We start from the raw sequence: 11,429 nt of genomic DNA on the forward strand, positions 1-11,429 counted from the left end.
AGCAGCAGCAGCAGCAGCAGCTGCTTCGTAGCCATAAGCAGAGCAAGCAAAAGCAAGCAGTGTGTGTGTGTGTGAGCAGGGCAATACCACGTGTCTCTTCGGTTGCTGCATGGCTAATTCAGCTATTTCGATTGTTCTTTCTCTTGTTCTCCTCTCTCTCGCTCTGTGTGTGTGTCTGCTGCTCTTGGCTACTTTTCATCATTAATATGCTGTCGTCGTTGTTGGAGCTGCAGCCTGGTGCATGTACTGACATCAACTTATGGCCTGATGCCAGCAGACAATGCGTGCAAGCCCTCGTCCTACCTGCACACTGCTTGACTGCTTACTACTGGACTGCCTCACCTAGCTAACTGCTCTTGTCGATTCAACCTTCTGAAAATGAGAACAACAGAAGAGTAACGGCCCATTTTGATGATGCCATGAGAGAATCTCTCACAGGAAAGACGATAAGAAAGTTCTCAAATATACTTTTCACATTAGTTCTGCCCCAAGAGTGGAAGAGCTTTTCACTTCGATTTGTATTATTATGTATATGAAAATATTATTTCACTTACTTATGAAATGAGAAACGCAGAAATGAGCAGCAGAGATCAATCTTTGGTACAATAAAATCAAAAGAAACACCTAAAATCTAGATGCTTCTAAATCGTTTGAATACAATATGAATATTAGATTTAAATTGAAAATAGATAAATATTTTCACTGTTGCACACTGCAAAGAAAATGTTTTGGGTGCGTGTCATACGTGCGTGCCGCAGACGCCTAGTTGGCATTGCCTTGCATTGCAATGTTGCATCATGTCCGAGTGGCCGTTTCCTGAACAGTTATTCCCCTATTCCCCAAGCCTTGTCTACACAATCATACCCTGATTTTGCTCTCTCTCTCCCTCTCTCCCTCTCTCTATCACGCTCTATCTCGTCTGCTTTGGTCTGTCTGGTTTTGTGGTCATTTCAAATTTTCATTTCATTTGCCATAAAAAGGAAATTGGTTTCGTATACCAGTTGACAGGAGCCCTTAGCCAACACACACACACGCAGACGCTCGGTCCACCACGGCAGCCAAGGGACATGGCACACACACACACACACACACAAACACAAGCTGGCAGGCATAGCTGAGGCTGGCCACAGAACTGCTTGCTGCTTTGAGCAGTCACTTGCGTTACTTGCGGTAAACTCAACGACATTGGCAAGCAGTGCACTACTAAGCCCGCGAATTGGCCACAACAAACTCCACAAAAGATAATTAAATAAAAAACCTAAAAAGTGCGACGGTGAATAATTGAATATAAAACTTGAATTTGTCAGCAACTGTCCACAGCTTTCGCTGCACTGCTCACTGCTCACTGGTCTGTCTGCCTTTGTTTCATTAATTATGATTAATTTCGTCTGGATTCCTTTTGCACAGGTTCTGCCTGTGCTGCCATTTCACGCTCCCATCCCTTGGCCCAAAACAAATCCCGTGCGCTTCGCGTACGGTTTACAAAGTGCAACTAACTTGAAAAATTTAAATTTACTTTCTGTTTTTTTTTTGTGCTTCTGTGCGGCACAAACAAATATTAAATTAACACTCACACACACACATGTGGGCACATGGCTTTCGCTCTGGCTGTGTGGGTTCTCTGACTGTGTGTGTGTGTGTGTGTGTGTGAGTTGCGCCACGAAAAACAGCAACAAACGGGCCAGGCAGTGGGCGGCGCCGATCGTCGAATATTCGTATGCCCTTTGGCCTAACAAATTTGTGCAAAAAGTGTTCAATATGCAGTAGAAACTCAGAGATTAGGCCCTGATCTTTGGTTTTATTTGTTAAAATTGAATCAAGTTTACAATAAAATGCATAGAATTTTATTTAAGTCAAAGAAAATGTTTTTTAATCATTTATAATCATTTATAAATTAAAACGTTGATTTTGAGTCAACAAATAACTCGGACGACGCACAGTTTGGTTTTTACCTCAACCAAAAAGTGAAAGCTTTGTGGGGGATACAAAGAAAGTCTTCCCGAAATGATTGAAATTTAAGTCAAAGTAAAATCTTATACTTGCGCCTGAAAAAAACTCGCACAAGCAGTCCCCACAGTAGTTCAAACTATCATCTCTCCATCTATCAAAGTGCTGCAGAAACCGATTGCTGGAATCACTTAATTGTTGTTAATTTGTAGCTAACCAAATTGCAATTTTTATTGTGGCATTGTAGGACTGCAGGCCAATAGATCTGAGGCTCGCAAGGGTATCCAAAGGCGAGCAACAAACAAAATAGTAGAAAAAGCAGAAGCGAAATTCTAGAGCGCGCAGAAATTTGAGAGTTAAATTTGGGTCAGGGTTGCCAAGCGGCCGCGACGACGATGATGATGTTGAGGAAGGATGATGATGATGATGCTGGCATCAGAGCAGCCACAGGAGTAGCAGCGGCAACTGCAACTACAACTACAATTTAGGCAGACACACACACACAGACACATATAACGGAAAGTGAGTGAGAGAGAGAGAGAAATTTAGTTCAAAGGAATTTCCGAAGTGGGGTGGGCACATAAAAGTGCAACCGAAAAGCGCATAAAACAGAAAAACGCGAAATAAAACAGGCAAGAGAAGGAAGAGAAAAAACAAAACAGAGGTAGGAAAAAAACAGAGTAAAAAAAACAATAAAACATATAGAAAAAAGTTCAACTACAAAATAATAATAATTAATACATAAATGCTGAAACGTTAAGCTTTTAACTCGAAATCTTTAATAATGCACCACAAATAAATAATAAATAGCGTGCAAAAATGATTAAAAAAAAGGAAAACACACGGGGAATGGGGTCCCTGCTCGAGGGAAATGCAATTAAATATTTGCAAAAATCTTTTAAATAAATCAGTGAGCACGAGAGCGACAAAGCGGTGCACAAAAAAAATAGAAATCAGATTGAAATGAATAAAAAGATGAGCGGCAGCTGGCAGCAGGTGGAGCACGACAATTCACCCACTTTGCCCATGAATGTCTCATAGAATAATACCCATTTCTGACACGTTTGCTTAACATGTAACCAACTGCAGTGGAATTGTCCAAACCAAAATGAGAGACAGAGAGAGACCGTTCCCCATTTCACATTTACGAGTAGGCTGGGAATGAGCCGCCGAAATAGGCAGCTTAAGTCAAAGTCTTTGCCGACATTTAAGGCAGTTCAACCACGAATAATAAGCAAAAGTTAGAACGCATTCAACATAAATCTATGTAAAATTAAAGTCCCTTCTGGTCAGCTATCGAAGATGCAAAAAACATTTTGTCCAGCGAGTGTGTCCAGCGAGTGTGTCCAGCGAGTGTGTCCAGCGAGTGTGTCCTTGCCAGGCGTCTGAGATATGCTGTGCTCGGGCAGTTACTTATCTGGTAAGACGCTGAACCAACGCCTTGGCCAGACACTGCTTTACTTTGAACAAGAGCCCCGCGACAAGTGCAATGTCTGTGGTCTGAGGCCAGTCTATGTCCCATAATTCTCCCATTAAAGACCTTTTGTCAACGCAAATCTCAGTGCTCCTTGGCATACACGTAGTTGTCGTTAGTGTCAGAAGTTTGTCAGACTTGAAGTCATTCTATTCCGTTTTCCAATCAGCAAACACTTGCACAATACACTTCACGCTTTATTTCTGTCACAGAGCGCAATGGATTTAAATCAAATTGTATCGGAACTATTGCTAATCGCTGCATGTGTGCATTCTGTGTACAGTCTCCCCGAGGCACGTTCTCCTTATGGCTATATTGTGGCGGGATTAAGCTTGCTGGAAGTCATATCGGGATTGCTGCTACTTTAGGCAGCAAAAGTCGTTGATTTTTGTTGATGTTAAAGATGTTACAAACAAACAAAATGGTAAGTGTCTGTAGATTCTTGGGCACTTCCAATACGTTTCAAAGTAGTTCTGCTAGCAAGCCTGAGAGAGTTTTCCTCTGTCAGTCTGGGGGAAATCTCTCTTTCATTTCCATATTTTGTGTGTTATTTTCTTAGCAAATCTTTCAACGTATCTCTGATTCAAGTGATTCCCTGTCCTGTCCTGCACTTTTTCTGCACGTATTTCTTCTGGTATCTGGCTGCTCACACATTTGTGCATTTTTGGAATCGTTTCTCGGTTTCTCGGTTTCCCCTCGGCGGCAAGTGTTTGGTTTGGGGGCTCGCTTTTTTGTTCGTCTTTTTTGCATACTTTCTGTCAAGTCAACTTGAACAGATTTACTGTCAATGGCCCAAAGCAACATACCCGGTCGCATATCTGCATAAAGTCCCAGCTCCGTCCCGCCCCCTCTCCAGTGCAGCACCATTTTGGCATTCAGAGAGATGCCACAGCACAGAGCAAAAAAAAAGCCCCTTCAAAGCTTTTTGGCTGCTGTTTGTTTGAAGTTTTCTTTTTTTTTTTTAGTTGCGCCTTTTAAGTGGCAACTACTTTGCACCTCACGCACACACACACACACACACACACCTGCGAGCCATCTCCCCCTACCGTTTGACTGTCTGTCTGTCGGCCATCTCTTTCTAGTCAAGTGGTTTGCCCTTGAGTTGGCTTTTGTGTGTGTGTGTGTGTGTGTGCTTTGGCACCTTGGCATACATGTTACACCGTGTTACACCTATGAGAGATGAACGGGACTTCCAGCCAGCCATTCATTCATTCATTCAGTCATTTATGCAATACAAAATAAAAATCAGCTGCGAAAAAACAGAGACAGTTAAAATGAATAAATGATGTTAAGGAAATTTATGAAAACGTTGTGTGCCCGCATTTTGCAATTATTTGCAAAAGCAAATTTATATAAATTATGGTTATGGGTTGAGTGGGCAGGGGGCAGGGGGTGCAGGGGGTGCAGGGCTGACGATTTATGGTACAACATTTACTCGTAATTTTGCGGCTTTTTAATCAACAGAAATCAAAATGCTGGCTTACATTTTGGGTCAAATGAATTGTGACATGCAAAGCCCGCATCAGCTGTTGATGTTTATTCTATTTTATAAATTATTTTAATGTTACAATTATGATCTGAATAATAGCTGAACAATTTGTGCAGAAATATTCGTAGTTGGAAAGCCTTCCACGGGCTTATAATTTACAAGATTTCGGCATGAAACAACGCAAATTTTGAACCGTCTGGCAGCGTTTTTTTTTTTTTGGTAATTTTTGTGGCATTTAAAATTGGTCTATAACATTTTTTAGATTTCTTGGATGTCTGCGGATGAATTCAAAATAAATAAACTAAAAAAACACTAAAATGTTCACTGAACAAAGCTACGAAAAATACAACAACAAAAATGTCGGTTCAATTTTTGTTGCTTCAATCTTGAAAATGTTTAATATAAACATTTAATATAAAAAAAAAAGAGTTGACACACAAAATGGGAACGAAACGTGACGATCGATCCTGGCAGGAGGAGCTGTGAAAAGGTCTGCACAGCGCGACCCGCAGCTAGGCTTTGGCAGTCGTTCTTTTATTCATTATTTGGTTACAATTTACATACATATTTACATAAATACATACATACGCAGATGCACGCATACATGTATGTACATACATATGTATGTGTGTGTGTGTGTGAGTGCATATATTTGTCTCTGTGTGTTGTCGGTTTTTGTGGCTTTAATGGTATTTCCGGAGCGTGGGGGCGAGGCAGCGTGCAGCGTGCAGCTGTGTGCTGGCTGGCCCCCAAATTGATGCATGTGCAGCAGCACGTTCCGGCAATGCCACTAAATCCCCCCTAGGACAACAGACGACGACGACGGCGACGACGACGATAGCCAAAAGCCACGAAAAAGGGTGGTTTTGGGGGGACAAGGAGCGGGGGATCGGTTTTTGGGTTTATTTGAAAAAGCAGCATCGATATGTTATTTGCATGCTGTCCAAAGAGGTGGACAGGGTGGCAGGGGCAGCAGCTATCCAAGTTTGCAGCAAATCCCGTGGCAACTTTTTGCTACGCGAAACTTTCTTCTGTGGAAAGTTTATGCATGAATAAAGTGAAAAGCTGCAGGCAAACCACTCACACAGATAAACTTATGCACATGCGAGTGTCCCACACATGTATTCTACGTGTGTGTGCAGTGTGCAGTGCGAACTGAAAAAAAACGAGACATTACATGTTCGACTCGACTGTACGCCACACACTCGCATAATATAATACAGCGAAAAGTTGCATTTTATTTAATGCAAACATGACAACATCTGTTGGCCAACTTCAAATTCGCATTAGGCTGCTGCTCCCTCTCTGCTGGCAACTGGCAGGCGGCCAAAAGCCCACCACCAATATCCAATTATTTCTTGTTCAAAGTCAACTTTGAAAAGTGCGCGCTGGCTCAACACTAGAGCTGCAGCAGCAAAATATCGATAATTGTGATATCGAAATGGTGATGCGCTAGTTCTAGTTCTAGAACTAGTTCGTGGACCATGCCATACAATCGGTGTGAAATAGCTTATTTCTGCATGAAAACTGTTGCAAACATTTGGATTATTTATTTTTGTTTATTATTATTAATTATATTTTAATTAGAATGCTAACCATTTATTCCCCTCTTATGCCATTTTTAGTTCCTGCTCACTGAACTAGTTCTGATCATACACTCACAGAATTTTAATATTAATGAACGGATAAAGGGTATGCAAAGACACAAACTAATGGTTGTGCAGTAAAACTTGTCAAAGAATTGTCGTAAAAATCCATTTCCACTCACGTAACGTTTTATGGCATTTTAACCTTATTTTGCAAGCACCCATATAAAAGGAATTCATGAAAACTAGCCAATCTTGTGAAGAATTTATTGATATTTCCGATAAAATTATAGTTTTAGCGCTGAGAAACCTAACTAGGTGGTAATATTAAGAAGAATTTCAAAAACGAGGAAAGTGTAATGGGATTTACGGTATATCTACAGTATATTTTGAAAATGCAACGGTATATTTCCGAGGGTCTGTCATTTTATCGAACGCTGGAATAAAAAACTTCAAAAAATAAATAAATGATTAACTAAATATAAAATATTATTATTTAACTATAGAAAATATACAGAAATAAAAGAAAAGAAATCAAAACAAAAACACCATCCATAGGTGATTAGTTAGACAATAATGCTGATAAAGAATTATAATGAATATGAATAATGAAATGTGAATGATAATGTCGAAACCGGATTTTAACCCCAATTATGTTGTAAAGATAGAAGAACGCCCAACGCTTTGTGCAACTTTCAGGAAAACCATAAAGTATCTTTTCCTCTTTTGTTCCGCGCGCTCACTAATTGTCAATTATATCAGTTAACATATCTATGAATGTACATGTGTCTCTGTCAATAATTTACATACATTTACATACTGAAGACAAAGCTCCCGTGCTTCCAGAGGGGGTGATTTAATGAAAAATTCAAATAAAAATGTTTATACAATCATAAGGTATACAATCCATTTATAAGGAGTATTTATAATTAGCAAAATTGATTCTTCAATCGGATTAAATTATTGTTCTAGTGGTGAAAGTCTTTGCAAGCTAGTATTATCAAATAGAACATCAAAATCGAGGAATCTGATTTAAGACTACGGTATATTTACGGTATATTTTGAAAATGCACCGGTATATTTCCGTATATTTTGAGGGTCGTATATTTTATCGATAATTCGGCGGTCACACTGCATCCAAGAGATAATAATTAATAATAATTAAAAATAAGCGCATCATAACCATGTCAGCGGCTGGTAGAGTTGATGACGAGCCGACAACGCTACCAGCTACACAGGAGCCACCATCCTCAGGCCCAGCGACGCCAGCGGTGGCCGAAATAGCCGCATCCAGTGTGAGTAGCCCTCCCCCTTGGATTTTCTGTGTGTTTTTTTCTCCGCTCGCCCCTCGATTTGCTGACGACGACGGAAGACACGTCAACGCAGGGCGACGACGGCGACCGGGCCTTGTTATCGCTTCTTATTTACATTTGCGCTGTTTGTTTTCTCTCTCTTGTTTTTTGTGTTTTCTGCATTGATGGTGGCTGCAGATTCGTTCGGGCTTGGCCGAGCTGGAGCTGAGATCTTCGCAGGTCCTGCAGCGACTGGAGAATGTAAAGACAGTGCCCGGAGCGGTGAGCCCGAAAGCCAGCGGCAATGCTAATGATGTCGAGGAGGAGCACGATCCGGAGGCGGAGGCTGAATATTCGGATCAACTGCCGTTCACACAGCTGCGTCCGGAGCATCGTGTGCCGTCGGACATACTGAAATCGTTGGAACAACTGGTGGCCTACACGGACAGCGACGATGATCCCGAGTTCCCGCTGCCGGCCCTCGACGATGTCTCCCACTTGGCGCTCATCTCGCACAGCATTGTGGCGTATCTGTCGCATCTGGACAGGCAGCAGCTGCTGCGTGTGACCAACAGCATATCGGGTGATGCCACACGCTGGCTGGGGACACTGTTCCACTTTAACAATCCGGCCAGCAGCTTTCATGCGGACAATGCCGATGCCATACTGCGCACCGTCCGGCTGGCCATTGTCGCCCGCTGTCCAGGCTATCTGGAGGGTGGCATACCGGCCCTAGCCCAGCCCTGCTTCTACATCTCGGAGAACACGACACCGGTGAGGCTGCAGTATGCCTGCCGCCAGCTGGGCATACCCTTAGACGCAATCAAAATCATACCCGAGCACAGTCAATACGGCACCATGGACCTGACGCAGCTGCAAAAGCAAATCCAGTTGGATTTGTCGGCCAACAGGACACCGCTGCTGGTGGTGGCCGACATTGGAGCATCACTGTGCGGCTACGTGGACAATCTGCAGCGGCTGCGAGACGTGTGCAAGCCGCACAACATGTGGCTGCATGCCAGCGGCCATGGCCTGGCCGCACTCGTTTGCGCCCAAGGCCAGAGCCAGGGCCACGTCGACGATGTGCTCCATTCGATGGCCCTGAATTTGGGCAGCTGGCTGGGCGTGCCCAGTCTGCCGATTGTGCTGTTGCATCGTCCACTGCTGAACAGTGCGCTGAGTGCCTTTGAATCCGATCCGATCCTGTCGCGACGCCTCAACTCGTTGTCGCTGTGGACGAGCCTGCAGGCACTGGGCCGCAAAGCAATAGCCGAGCGCCTTCATGTGGCATTTCAGACGTGCAGTATTCTCTTCGAAATTGCCTCCAAGTGTGAGGGTATACGTGTGCTGGTAAGCAAACAAACGAACGAACGAGAGAGCGAGAGAGAGAGAGAGAGAGATCTTAACTGTCTTCCATGTTGTCCCACGACAGAGTCACACACCTGGGGCACAGACGGGTGCCTCGCTGTCGGATATTATACAGAGCCCCTTCGATGTCAATACATTATTCGATGCAGCTGCACCCGTGGTGGCCTATCAGTTCGATGGCAGCACAACCATTCCAATTAGCGGCAATCTGGAGGCAGCCGAACGTGAAACGACGGCCACGGGTGGCCTCAAGCCCCTGGAGAAGATCAATAATGCTTCCTACTTTGATCGCCTCAACTCCTGGCTGGGCCAGATCTTGCAACGTGACTGCCCCAATGTGAGTACATATCGAGTGCTGTCACTCCCGTTTCTATTTTCCCTTTCCCCCTTCCCCTTTTCGCTTTAGTTTGACTTTGAAGTGATTGAACATCCCACACATGGCAGCTGCATTCGCTATTGCCCCCTCGAACTGGGCCTTGGGGAGCAGCCGCCCAGCTCGGAGAATTTGGAGAGCTTCGCCCAGAGCCTGGAGGCACATGTGGACATTTTGCGAGCGACCATCAAGCACAAGGCACGTTTCATTTACCTCGTGGAGCGCAGCGAGGTGTTGCGTCTCGTACCCCTGCCCGAATGGGCGGGCATGGGCGGAGTTCGCTTTGTGCCCGAAAGCTGGGAATCGCTGCTAACGGATCAGGCCAAAACGGAGCTAAACAAGCTGAACATTGACTTGGTTGAGGCTCTCAAGTCCACGGATAATGCCTTTTCGCTGGGCGAGGGCACCGATGGTCTGATTTGTGTGCGCTTTGGCATGGTCACGCACGAGACGGAGGTGGAGGAGCTGCTCGATTTGGTTGTCACTGTGGGCAAGAGTGTGCAGGAGAACTCGCGAGTCTTGGACACCATGTCGGAGATTGTCAAGAAGGTAAAAAGATCCTTAAAGATATTTAAGTTCGAGATTCACTTATAGCTTTTGTGGTTTCTCAGGGCATTGAAGCTGTCACCGCTGATCTGCAACGTGAATCTGAGGAGAAACTCTGGCAGGAGGGCATCCTACGGCATGTGCCCGTTGTGGGACGTGTCTTCAACTGGTGGTCACCGCCAGCCAAGGAGTCTGGCATCAAGGGACGCAGCCTCAATCTAACCCAGGGCGTTGTCGAGAGCACTGAAAATATTTACAAGTGAGTTAAAGGCAGAGTTAAAGCTTACACCTTACAGTCACTACAAATTGTTTGTGCCTTTGGCAGATACCACATGCAAATGACTGGCGCAACGGCTCATCAGCTGCCGGCGAATCGTTCGCCCCCAACACCCATGGTGCAGACGCCAGTGGGCGCGACAGCCACGCAGCAGCAGCAGCCCGTCTTTCCCACTGTGGAGCCAGTGTCTGGTGGATCGGGTGAGGAGGGTTCACCCAATGGCCACGAAACGGTCACGATAGGCGCTGCACCGGCCACACAGAATCATGTGGATCATGCACGAACCGTCAGCCAGAGCAGTGCCAGCTCCTCGGTGGTGCCCGAATTGGTGCCGGCAAACAGTGCAATTACACAATAATAATTAAAAGCAGAAAGCATAAAGAAAAAAGGATAACTTAACTTAGGCAACAGGCACAGCCAAAGCCCCAAAGCCCGCACAGCCGCAGGCTTCATGAATTAACTTCTAGAGCGAAATTAGGCCGCAAAGCAAAAATATCAAAGGACAACGACAAAAATTGATGACAAGCAGCTTGGCACACAGCAGTAACGCAGAGCTAGCAAAAAGAATATTATTATTATTATGATTAATATTATTATAGAAGGCTGGCTGGCAACTCTTACCCCTCAAACAAAAATCCAACTCTAAAACTTCAAACAAGAAGACTCCAAAGATTTTTCTCTTAAAACAAATTTGAAAAGCAAAAAGTGAAAAGCAAAAAGCAAAAAAATCCATTAAATTTTCTATCTGTATGATATATTTATATATATATTGCTCCTATTCCTATTGATCTTAAACAATTTTATTTTATATAATTATTATGTGTACTTTATTCCGAGATCATTGTTGTTGTTGTTGTCAGAAAAATCGAGCGAATAATTCAACAGAATTAACACGTGTCAACCCCTTCTATTCCCTTTCCCTTTTATTGTTTAATATATATTTTATCTCTTTTATTTGTATTTATTATAACGATGCAAGTACCTTTGAGAAAGTTTTATATATATATGCATATGTATATGTATGTATATGTATATGTATATGTGTGTATTTATGTGTATGTGCATATATATTTAGGC

At 43.6% G+C, this 11,429-nt stretch overlaps 1 protein-coding gene across 1 annotated transcript; it reads left to right on the top strand.

Annotated features, from left to right (window-relative positions):
- Positions 1-7,616: 7,616 nt before the first annotated feature.
- On the top strand, positions 7,617-10,907 carry LOC117893603 (pyridoxal-dependent decarboxylase domain-containing protein 1). Its single transcript, XM_034800318.1, has 6 exons — positions 7,617-7,791; positions 7,987-9,138; positions 9,221-9,493; positions 9,563-10,078; positions 10,141-10,334; positions 10,401-10,907. The coding sequence occupies exons 1-6, from the start codon at positions 7,681-7,683 to the stop codon at positions 10,708-10,710; spliced, it is 2,556 nt and encodes an 851-aa protein (XP_034656209.1). The 5' UTR covers positions 7,617-7,680; the 3' UTR covers positions 10,711-10,907.
- Positions 10,908-11,429: the final 522 nt, after the last annotated feature.

Source organism: Drosophila subobscura, chromosome A (assembly GCF_008121235.1).
Source record: "Drosophila subobscura isolate 14011-0131.10 chromosome A, UCBerk_Dsub_1.0, whole genome shotgun sequence".
NCBI lineage: Eukaryota > Metazoa > Arthropoda > Insecta > Diptera > Drosophilidae > Drosophila > Drosophila subobscura.